The following is a 12,188-nucleotide window of genomic DNA, read 5'->3' as shown; positions in this document are numbered from 1 at the left end:
TTTGGCTCATATCACATAATAGTCCTAAGGCAAAACAGTATACTAATAAGAACTGTATCTACTTTCTGTACTCCATAGTTAAAAGTGTGTCATTCCGTACCATTACTAGCATTGATCCATAAGCTTTAACTGCCATGCCAGAGAGTTTTTTTTTTAAAGCATGTTACATTCTGTGGTCATTGCAGGTAAGATGGACAAAGCTAATTTGTGCTAAAAAGCAGCCTGAGCTGTTAATGGCTAGGGCGGAAAGTGATAGTGGACATAAGCCTTTACCTTCAGTTTGGGCACTAAATCTATCAGTAATCTGATAAAAGGGTTTCCTGCAGCAGTTACAAGTGGTGAATTGGGGGTGGGGGAGCACCAAAAACTTACCTATAGCAGTAGAAGGAGAAGGATTTATAATTCAGTGTAATACATAGAGCCTGTATAAAGTTTTGAGAGGTTGCTATTGTAGCCCCAAGAAAATGGAGGAGCTCTCACCCTTCTATGGATATAAATTGTGGTAGTATGGTGGCTTCCCACTAATATGGGAAGCCTAATCCTACCTATGTTTATAAACCATTGTGACAGCAAGGCTTCTTTCCAAGTAAATATAGGGCTGAAGCTGCTTTATGCCTTAAGCATTAATGGGCTGAGGTCTACCTGGGCCTATAGACTAGGGATGGGAAACCTGTGGCCCACCACATGTTGGGCTGCAACTCCCATCATCCCTCACTATGGGCTGGTGCTGATGGGATTTGCAGTCAATAGCTGGAGTGTCATTCCCCATGCGTGCTCTAGAGTCGAAGCCACGAAAATTTTTGCTATGATAAATGTGTTTGCCTTTAGGGTAGCACTTACAGGTTTTGATAATAGTGTGGAAGACGTGAAATCTTCCTTTCTGAAGAAAGTACGTGTTCTGGGGCCTTAAGTTATGCAAAGTACTAGTAATTCCCCTAGTAAACGGAGTAGATCTAAGTGAAGCCATTACGCTATCCTCTACAGTGTGACAGCTTCACTTTTAAGCCCGACTAGGAAGCAAGACCCATAGAGCAGAGTAGCGTTTATCAGACTTGATAGCAAGCTGCGAAGGTCTTGTTGGCCCGCTCAGCCTTTGCTAGCGTCGCCATTTTGAGCGCTTTCATTCCTCCCGAAGGAAGGAAGGATGGGGCAGGCTAAGGGCGGCAATGCTTCAGCACCACCCACTTGGCCCTCCCGTTCGTTATCTGCCCGGGACTTTAGCGGGGCGGGGCCCCGGGCCTACCTCAAGACGGCCGGGGAGAGTAAATAAGGGCGCTTTAAGTCGCTCACGGCTGACTTCCGGCCTAGTGACGGCGCCATTGGCTCGTGCAGCGAGGAGAGGTCACATGAGGCGGGTCACGTGAGAGAAGCCGGAAGCTCGGGTTGCTCCCGGGGTTTGGGGGTCCGCAGGGCGAGCCGTGGGCCGGTCACGCCGGCCCCGTCCGCCGCCGCCGCGATGAGGTGGGTGCGCGCGGCCAGGGAGAAGCTGTGTCGGCGTGTGCGCGGGGCGGAGGCGCTTCGCGAGACCTGCCGCCAGTACCCGCTGTTCTGCTGTATCCTTCTGGGGCTCAGTGCGGCGACGCTCCTGCTCAGCCGGTAAGGGGGCGCGGGCAGTACAGTCCCGCACGGCGGGGCGCGGGCCTGGGAGCGTTTGTTTCTGCTTTGTGGAATGGGACGCCGGAGCAAAAATTAATTAGGGGCTTGTCGACTTCCTGGAGGTTATATGGAACAGGCTGATAAGTCCGAGGGGGAGAGGAAGCGTTCAATATTAATTATTCTGATCATCTGTGTTCATTAGCTAATGAACACTAAATGAACGAAGAGGAGGGTTGTCTTTCCTGGGTTCTGTGGGGAGATGAGCTGGTCTCACTCCCTCACGGTATAGTTATTTATCGTTTATTTAAGAGGTTTTAAACCCAGCTTCCAGGGTCTACTGCCCTTCCAAGGCAGCTTAGAATACTAAAAAAAAAAAAAAATGAGTGCACATTTACAGTTAAACACACACATAAGCACCACATGCAGACTGGAACAAATGAGTCTTTAGGTGTTTTGTTTAAAAAGCCAGCAATAATGAAGCTATATGTATCTCTGGAGAGGGAGTTCCAGCGGAGTGGGGCCACCACTAAGAAAGCCCCACCAGCCTAAGGACTGTTGTTGGTAGGCCAGAAAGTAAGGCCCTGACACTGATCTTAATGCTTGGGCAGGCTCATACAGGTGTAGGCAGCCCTTCAAGTAATGTGGTCCCAAACCATTTAGGGCTTTAAAGGCCAAAACCAGTATCCTGAATTGAGTCTGGAAACGCATTGGCAGCCAATGTAAATGATAGACAATAGGAGTAATATGATCCAAATGTTTGTGTTTAGCTCCCACAAGCATTTGGTCTGTACCAATTGCAGTTTCTGAATTGTCCTCAAGGGCGGCATCATGTAGAGTGCATTGGAGTTTTCTAACCTGGACATAATAAAAGCATGGGTCACCATGACTAGATCAGCTTTTTCTTTCTCCAGCCTGAGCTGGTAAAAAGTACTCCTGGTAGCTGACCCCACCCGCACTGCCAAAGAAAGCACCAAGTCTAGGACCACTCTTCAGGGGGAGTGCAACCTCATCCAGTGACAGATCTAAACCTCCATCTAGACTAGCAGATTTCCCAACCCATAGTACTTCCATTTTATGTGGATTAAGTTTTAGCTCATTAGGCCTTATCCATTCCAGTACTGCTCCCAGACACCTGTCTAGGGTTGAAACTGTCTCCCTGGAATTAGATGGTGGAAAAGAGAGGAAGAGCTGTGTGTCATCTACATATTGATGGTACCTCAGCTCAAACCTCCAGATGACTTCTCCCAGCGGTTTCATGTAAATGTTGAAACCCATGGGGGCAAGACAGAACCATGAGACACCCTAAATGTTAATGGCCAAGGAGTGAAACAAAAGGCCCCCAGCACCACCATCTGGGTCTATTGTCCCAGGAAGGGCTAGAGCCACTGCAACACCATGCCCTCAAGTACCATCCCAGAGAAACGGTCCAGAAGGATACCATAGTCAATGGTATCGAAAGCTGCTGAGAGGTCCAGGAGAATCAATATAGTTACACTTCCCGCTTCTGTTCCCTGGCATATGTAATCCATCAGGGTGACCAAGGGAGTTTCTGTCCCTAAACGTCTCAGGTTAGAAGCAGATTGGAATGGATCTAAATAATCAGTGTCATCCAAAACTGCCTGGAGCTGACATGACATGACACAACATGCTTCATGTTCAGAAATGGTAGAATTTAAACTGGGTGATAATTCTTCATAGCCAAGAGATCTAGGTCTGGCTTCTTCAACAGTGGTTTTACTATTGTAACTTTACTGGAACTATCCTATCCCTTACTGAGGTATTGACCATTTCTGATATCTATATTATAAACCCGGTCCTGCAGACTTCACTAGCAATATTCCACATATGGACAAGAGTCCATTTCCATTTGCTGCTTTTTTTCTTCTCAAGGTCATTTTACTTTTCTGAAGTCATTTCATGGGAACTATTTTTGTGTGAGGCTGTGTGTGTAAATTAGTCCAATACAAATATGACTTCTCCATCACTTCCCTGCTCAGCATCAAAATTCTACTTGTGAAGACAGAAAACTGGCTGTGTGAATCTGCTTCTACCAGGCTTTGAGTCACATGACACCTGGAAAAGTTGCTTAGAACCACCGCCCATTCTCTTCAACCACAGCCTTTTCATCTCCATATTATTTATGACATTAGATATCACATGTTCATTTATACTGTTACACATACTGTCATTTGTGGCTCTTCAGTCTTGGTAACTGTTGATTACAATCTGAGATGGCAGCTTGCTAAAAGCCAGGCCAGCAAAGTAAGCAGTCGGCATACACTTGTTCTATGCTTAGAGTAGGGGTGGGCAACTACTGGCCCTCCAGATGTTTTTGCCTACAACTCCCATCAGGCCTAGCCAGCATAGCCACTAATGAGGGATGATGGGAGTTGAAGGCCGAAACACCTCGAGGGCCACAAGTTGGTCACTCTTGGTTTAGGGGGATTACTGTGGAACACAACTGAAATACAAAAATACAAAGATACTTTTTGCCCATAACTCTGCATTCCTCGGCCTACTCAACTTCATTTACCAATTTCCATTCAAGTTAATTAACATAAGTGCCTTGCTGAATCAGACCACAGGCCTATTTCAGGGGTGGGAAACATATGGCCCCTGCAGCCCACCACTGTGCTGCCAAAATTAGTGGCGGCAAAAGATGTGTTGACTATTTTCAGTGGCACACCACTACACAACGTGACAGTTGCCAAATTTAGCTTGAAAACAAGCTAAGTTTGGCCATTGTAGTGATCTGTAGTGGGCGTATTTCTCCGCCACCAACACATTCTGTGGGGTGTTGGTGGCAGGAGTGCGGCCTGAGGGGTGGGGTGGGGGGAATGACCCTGGGCCTGCTGGAGTTGCCCACCCCTGCCCTATCTAGTCCAGTGTCATTTTCACTCAGTGGCCAACCATATGCCCAGGGAAATCCCACAAGCAGGTCATGAGGGCAATAGCGCCCTCCTTCCTGCTCACGTGTTCTCAGCAACTGGTTTACAGAAGCATACTGCCTCTGATGTTGGAGGAGATATATATCCATAATGACTTGTAGCCATGGATTGAAAGGAATTATGCTTGCTTGAGTGTAGATAGTGTGAGGGCATCAGAAGGCCAGTGTAGATTAACAGACAGTGAGAAAAACTGCTTTGGATGCAAATTCTCTAACAGAAAAGCAAGCTAGAAATCTTCATAAATAAACTTCATAAAGAGGAGTAGAGGGAAAATAATTTAGGAACAGAATATATATGACATTAACATGTCAGTTGAAGCTGTGTCATTTTTTAACTTAAAATAACAGGTTGGGGGGGTCATGTTTGGGAAGGGGAGAAACGTTAACTCAGCCTTCCCCAACCTGGGGCCCTCCAGATGTTTTGGTCGGTCTACAACTACTATCCTCCTCAGCCAGCATGGCTGAGGATGGTCTGAGTTGTAGTCCAGCACATCTGAAGGGTACCAGGTTGCCCACACCTGGTTGAGTATTATGAGGATGAGCCTGGGGATTAACCCTTTCATCCTGCACCAGAGTCCTGACAAAAATAACCCCTTCAGCTGCTATTTGGATTGTGATGTGTTATTTCCACTAGGATTAGGAAGGAAAACATGAAACTTCTCTTCCCTGCATGCTCTGGACCTCTCCTAATTGTACCTGCTATCTCCAGTTGAACAAACTCTGTGCTGTATCCGATGTTAGTTTAAGTTAAGTCCCATTCATTTCAATGGGTCTACTCTAAGTAGGACTGACATTGGATACAACCCAATAACTCAATCTCAAGGGAAGTTTTATGTTCTGTCTAGTCCGGAAGTCTATCTCTTTTGGCACAACACTTCTGGAGATTGCAAACTTCACATCATTGTTTCCAAACTCATTAGAAAAACAGAGGTAAACAATATTTCCACACAGTGTAAAAATTAAGCACATAACTCTTGAGACTGGTATACAGTAAGATTCCTAAAACGAATCTGCCCATTTTTCCTGAAAGAGTCAGCTTTTTATAAATTTAGAATAAATTAATTTTATGTATTTAAGTACTTGGAATCTAGGCCCTGCTCTTCCAAAGCAGAAATCCATCACAAAGCAGTTTATGGAATTAAACAGGTATTAATACAATTTAACACAAATACGCACATTTAGTTAATAATTTGTTTTAACAACACACATGCATTTTTAATTGGAGGTGTTCAGCTTTTTCCTTAGAGTAACTGTTTAGGGTTTTGATACTGTCAGCTGTTTGATAGCACAGTGTGTTTAGACTGGACAGAAGCAAAAGAAGGTCATTTTTAAATTCTTTCAAAACAAGACTTTTGAGGGGCGTCTTCTTCTTATGCCCCAGATTAACCTATTATAATTCAGGCCGCAGTGTGCTAGAAACAGAGAACAGGGTCGGATACAAAGCATCACACTAGAACTGAGAGACAGTGGGAGAGCAAAAACATATAGGCCCCTTCCAACCCTACTCTTCAATGAGTCTATGATTCCCAGGATTGCAGCCAGCTCAATATATGCTAGACCTTTGTTCTTCTATGTCAGGGGAACCTCAGGCTTGGGGATCAAATATGGCCCATCTGAGATCACAATATGCTAGTGTTTTTGGTCTCTTTTGACTTTGGCTCTGCCCCTTTGGCCTTCAGCTCCACCCATCACTGGAATGCAGCCTCTGAGAGCTTTTTCAGAATGGAATTCAGCCCTTGGGCTGAAAGAGATTCCCCATGCCTGTTGTAATTGTTGTCTCCTCAGCAGGGGCTCTGCATTCAGCAAGCAGTGGTTTAAGTTAACCAACCCTTCGGTATCATACTCTTTAAGTATCGGCTAAGGTCACCTTGCTTGGATGAAAGGTTAGCAGTGGGGTTCATTTAGACAGTCAAAAATCATTGAGGTTCTTGCCGATTTAAATTATGTCTAAATTTTATGTCATGGCAGGGTTGTCTCGATAGATGTATTGACTTTGAAATATAGCGATATGCACGGTGTAGGATTTGTTCTTCTAAAGTTGGATTCAGAAATGTAATACTCTTTGGCATTGCCTTGTGGATTGTAATTTTTCTCTTTATTTTTGAGGTATCTTCACATTCTAATGATCTTCTGGTCATTTGTGGCGGGAGTTGTCACATTCTATTGTTCCTTAAGACCAGATTCCCTCTTGCCGAACATTCTGTTTTCGCTCAGACATAAAACCAAGGTAATGTCTAACTTCATTAATATACTTGAATACCCCATATGTGGGCAATAGCAGTTTCATCAGGCTACGAAATTTATTTAGGTTTGTTAGATCAACTGAAACTTTAGTTTGTTAATCAGTGAGAACTACATTGATGCTGCTGCAAGTTAAAGCATCCCCCCCTCTCTTTTTTTTTAATAAAGAAGAAAATATTGGTGAAATTAAACATTGTGTGAGTGGACATCTGCTCACACAGTGGGATCTTCTCTTCTCCCATGACCCCTCAGTCTGCTCCAGAAGTACCCCCAGCCCTCCAGAGCAGATGTGTGCATGGAGTGCAGGGGAATCCATTCCACCAATGGTGTGCATTCCCTTGGTAGATGGGTACCATTGGATTTCACCCATTAAAGATGGCCTTTTGAATAACTAATCACTTTTGTTTATTAAACTGTAAGTTTTACACATTCCCTTCACTGTCTCAGAAAAGCTGGTTAAAAGACAGATGATTAAACAACCAAATTGTTTGATAGCTATTTGTTGTTGTCTTACTGGATAATACAGAGATATTTCTAAAATATATACATTTCTTTTGATGAGATCTATGCTCATTTACATGTATTTCTGTATTATCCACTAATAAAATTAATATTAAAAGGGCCAAGGATATTTCTCTTCGCTGTTTTAGATAACCTGTTCATTAATCTATTGATAATCCACAGACTTTGGGTAAAACTGAATGGGAAAGTGGGAGATCCATGACTTTCAGTGTGGGTCTACTGTAAGTTATGTGTAAACCAGGTCTGTGTCTGTGCTCAGTTTCAAGTGAAAAAAGAGTGCATAGGCAGGAGCCTCTGAACTCTCCTGCTTACTGCTGCCCTCCTCAGAGCCAGGCTCACTTTAAGTGTTAGAGCTGAGCTTGAACAGGAGGGACAGATTTCAGGGTGTGGGGAAGCAGCAGCAAGTGAGGGGTGGCATGAAGTTCTAATGAGGGAGAGGATACCAAAGCAGGGGAGACCTTTTGCCTTCAAGCTGCTATTGCCTTAAATAAAAAGGCAAAACCATCCTGATGTGAGATAGGTGGGGAGACCCCGCAGAGCTACCTTTTCAATAATTTCATATCCCTCCCCATTTCTATGCGATGACAGTATTGGATCAGTTTTATTACATACAATTAAAAATGGCTAATGCATTCTTAGGATTCTGAAACACTGAACTCTTCTGTGCTTGCTTTTTCCCTTAGACTTTAGAATTGCAAGAAATATATTCCCAAGATTACAGTTGTGCTGTATGTGGCAAAGTCAAATGTAATAGGCATAGGTAGGTTAAATATGCAGCATTTAAATCATATTTTGGGGAAACATGGATAGAACACTACTTAACAATCTTTCTGTTGTTTCTGTAGGCCGGGCTTATTACTAGAAAATTATCAGCCATGGCTGGACCTGAAAGTTCCTTCTAAAGTTGATGCTTCCCTATCAGAGGTAATGGTTTAGCAACACTTGGTATAGAAATCTCATTTTGTTACTCTTTAAAAAAAAATCAGAATCATCCTCATTTTGGGTTCCTGATAAGTATTCCTGAAAAGTCGGCATTTCGGTCCTTTTTTTTAATCATCTCAGACTTTTTGTTCACCCTCTTACAGCATTAATTATTTTTACAATCACTGCATCAGCGGGATAGATAATTCTTTCAGGTTGCTGCTGGTTTCATTGTTGGTATTAAATGAACTAGTGGACGGACCGCACAAAGACACAAGTGTGCCATTACTTCTCCTACCTTCCTGACAGCATTCTGGTGCATGCAGGCATGTGCTCATTGTATCCCCAGACCAGCACTCCACATTGCTTTTTAAATGCCTAGATAAACTTTTGGGGTTATGCCTCTGACTGAAGATTCATGCAGTATATCTAGCTATGTCTGCTAATGAATGCTTCCTCCAGTGGTGTATCATCTCCATAGTTGCCTCGTTTATTATGGACATACAGCTTGCATTATTCAGAGTGCATATGCACGACGTTTCTCTTCTCCCAGGTACCAGGAGTGCTGATCCTGTAATGTAATAGTCTCCCCTGTCATCATCTTTACCATGGGAGAGACCAGTGAGAAAAAATTAGGGGGTAGAAGCTTAAGAGTTCATGAAGGCAAGCCCAGGGGGGCATGCACCCCCCCTTTCTTGAAGGACTGGTGGTTTTTTTGGGTGGAATGGGAAATGAAAGAAATGTTTTGTGTTCTCTGACCTTGGCTGGGTTTTAGGATCCCAACCTAAAGTATACATGCTAAACATTATTGTTTGCTCTTTTACTGGACTCACTTTAATGTATTATTTAATGTATAATGTGATTGTCTGCAGGTGTTTGAGCTAGTCCTCGAAAACTTTGTTTATCCTTGGTTCAGGTAAGAGTTCCTATGTTGCCTTTTTACAAATTTCCATATGTTCATTCCAAACAATATATTTTAATCTTGCTTTAATGTTTGTCTGGGTCCTGTATTTACGTGCATATTTTTTGCCTGAACATCCATTTTATGTCTCCACAAGATTAATTTGGAGGAATATTTGTATGGCGTTGCTTGTGTAACAGCATTTAGTTTTGCTTTGAACATTGCCTTTAGCTTTGTTTTCACCTGGCTGTATTTGTGACCTTCATGTTTTTAGCTTGGTCCTTTGATCTGCCGCAGCCTTCCCCAACCTGGTGTCTTCCAGATGTTTTGGACGTTGATGTTTTGGACATCAGCCCTAGCAAGCATGGCCCATAATCAGGAATGCTGGGACTCTAGTCCGAAACATCTGGAGGGCACCGGTTTGGCGGAAGCTGATCAACTGTACTAAGCCAGCAGCTTGTAGGATCCCAGCACCAGAGCTCCAGCTCCACCATCAAAGCAACCATCAGTATGCCTGACTTGGTATACGTGCCCCATCCCTGCACAGCTTTGCATTACATAACATAGCCAGGGATGACATGTACAAACTCCAGCAAAATGTAAGGAATAGGGTGGAGGATTTCTAGCAAAGAGGCAGCTCTGTTTGAGTGTGGATTTGAATGTTGAGCAGAAGGATGTGATACAGTTCAGAATTCAGGTTATTTGGCTATTTCATGTCCAAATTCTTCTCCATGTCTGAAATTCCCTTCATGTCCAAAGCTAGCACTTGAAGGGGCCTGGGTCTACCCTAGCCTTCTCCCTTATCTTTCCACATGCAGGGAGGGTTTGACCTGGGAGAGGAATCAAAACATGTGTTTTTCTTCCACCTACTTTCTGAAATGAGAACATCCCTAGACGACTGTACCATGTGTTTTTTTCTGAACATTTGAATTTTCTAACTTGCCAGGGATAAGAACGGGTTTGAGCTGCTGCAGTGCAATTTTACTGCTTGTATCGTGGTAGTTAAAGGAAATCCAAGTGGATGGGCAATCCACTTCAGAGGAATGGGTTGTTTACCTCAATGGCTGAAAAAATAATCCACACAAGATGTTGGGTAGGATCCAGACTAAGTTAGTTGCACTTAGGTTCAACTGAAATGGTTATGAAAGGTTAGTCATAACTTAAATCCCATTGTTGATTTCAGAGGGAACTCTGCAACATAGTCTGTATCCAGCCCAAGAGGATTAAGAGATAGGAACATAGGAAGCTGTCTTATACTGAGTCAGACCCTTAGTCCATCTAGCCTAGTATTGCCTACACAGCGGCTCTCCAGGGTTTCAGACAGGAATTTTTCCAGCCCTACCTGGAATTGTGGGGGATCAAACCAGGTACCTTCTGCAAGTAAAGCATGTGCTCTACTGTTGTTCAGTCGTTCAGTCGTGTCCGACTCTTCGTGACCCCATGGACCATAGCACGCCAGGCCTTCCTGTCCTCTGCTGTCTCCCGGAGTGTGCTCAAGTTCATATTCATTGCATCGGTGATGCTATCCAGCCATCTCATCCTCTGCCGTCCCCTTCTCCTTTTGCCTTCAGTCTTTCCCAGCATCAGAGTCTTTTCCAGGGAGTTTTCTCTTCGCATTAGGTGGCCAAAATGTTGGAGCTTCAGCTTCAGTATCTGTCCTTCCAATGAGCACTCAGGGTGGATTTCCTTGAGGATGGACTGATTTGACCTCCTTGCAGTCCAGGGGACTCGTAAGAGTCTTCTGCAGCACCACAGTTCGAAAGCATCAATTCTTCGGTGCTCAGCCTTCCTTATAGTCCAGCTCTCACAGCCATACATTACTACTGGGAAAACCATAGCTTTGATTATGCGGACCTTTGTCGGCAAGGTGATGTCTCTGCTTCTTACTATGCTGTCTAGGTGTGCCATAGCTTTTCTCCCAAGGAGCAAGCGTCTTTTAATTCCATGGCTACAGTCACCGTCTGCGGTGATCTTGGAGCCCAAGAAAATAAAATATGTCACAGCTTCCATTTCTTCCCCTTCCATATGCCAGGAAGTGATGGGGCCAGATGCCATGATCTTCGATTTTTTAATGTTGAGTTTCAAACCAGCTTTTGAACTCTCCTCTTTCACCCTCAACAAGAGGCTCTTGAGATCCTCTTTGCTTTCTGCCATTAGGGTGGTATTGTCTGCGTATCTGAGGTTGTTGATAATTCTCCCAGCAATCTTAATTCTGACCTGTGATTTATCCAACCTGGCATTTCTCATGATGTACTCTGCATATAAATTAAATAAGCAGGGCGACAATATACAGCCTTGTCGTACTCCTTTTCCAATTTGGAACCAATCGGTTGTTTCATGTCCGGTTCTTACTGTTGCTTCTTGACCTCGTACAGGTTTCTCAGGAGACAGGTAACGTGGTCTGGTACTCCCATCTCTTTCAGAATTTGCCACAGTTTGTTGTGATCCATACAATCAAAGGCTTTAGCGTAGTCAATGAAGCAGAAATAGACGTTTTTCTGGAATTCTCTTGCTTTCTCCATGATGCAGCGAATGTTGGCGATTTGATCTCTAGTTCCTCTGCCTCTTCAAAACCCAGCTTGTACTTCCGGTAGTTCTCGGTTCACATACTGCTGAAGCCTAGCTTGTAGGATTTTGAGCATCACCTTGCTGGCACGTGAAATGAGCGCAATTGTGCGGTAGTTTAAACACTCTTTGGCATTGCCCTTCTTTGGAATTGGAATGTAAACTGACCTTTTCCAGGCTTGTGGTCACTGTTGAGTGTTCCAAATTTGTTGGCATATTGAGTGCAGCACTTTAACAGCATCATCTTTTAGGATTTTAAATAGCTCAGCTGGAATACTGTCATCTCCACTAGCTTTGTTGTTACTAATGCTTCCTGAAGCCCACTTGACTTCACTCTCTAGAATGTCCGGCTCAAATTCAGTGATGGCTATCAGGAACATTCAGATCTTTCCTGTATAGTTCTTCTGTGTATTCTTGCCACCTCTTCTTAATTTCATCTGCTTCTGTTAGGTCCCTGCCTTCTTTGTCCTTTATCATGCCCGTCTTTGCACAAAA

General features: G+C 43.8%; 1 protein-coding gene across 11 annotated transcripts in view; it reads left to right on the top strand.

The window, feature by feature from the left end:
* The first annotated feature begins 1,353 nt into the window (after window positions 1–1,353).
* The window catches only part of SNX14 (sorting nexin 14), an 88,919-nt gene continuing 78,084 nt past the window's right edge, over window positions 1,354–12,188 (top strand). For all 11 annotated transcript variants that reach the window (XR_014786615.1, XR_014786614.1, XR_014786616.1 and 8 more), the window contains exons 1-5: window positions 1,354–1,596; window positions 6,650–6,770; window positions 7,990–8,066; window positions 8,152–8,230; window positions 9,100–9,143. Coding sequence is in view for 7 of the 11 variants with exons in the window: in XM_084827031.1 (XP_084683157.1) it covers window positions 1,457–1,596; window positions 6,650–6,770; window positions 7,990–8,066; window positions 8,152–8,230; window positions 9,100–9,143 (461 nt within the window). In the remaining 4 variants the exon portion in view is untranslated. The remainder of the gene's footprint in view (window positions 1,597–6,649; window positions 6,771–7,989; window positions 8,067–8,151; window positions 8,231–9,099; window positions 9,144–12,188) is intronic.

The sequence above is a fragment of the Heloderma suspectum genome, chromosome 1 (genome assembly GCF_057233095.1).
Source record: "Heloderma suspectum isolate Gila_16-S chromosome 1, 16-S_ref, whole genome shotgun sequence".
NCBI lineage: Eukaryota > Metazoa > Chordata > Lepidosauria > Squamata > Helodermatidae > Heloderma > Heloderma suspectum.
This window is presented reverse-complemented; position numbering and strand designations above follow the sequence as displayed.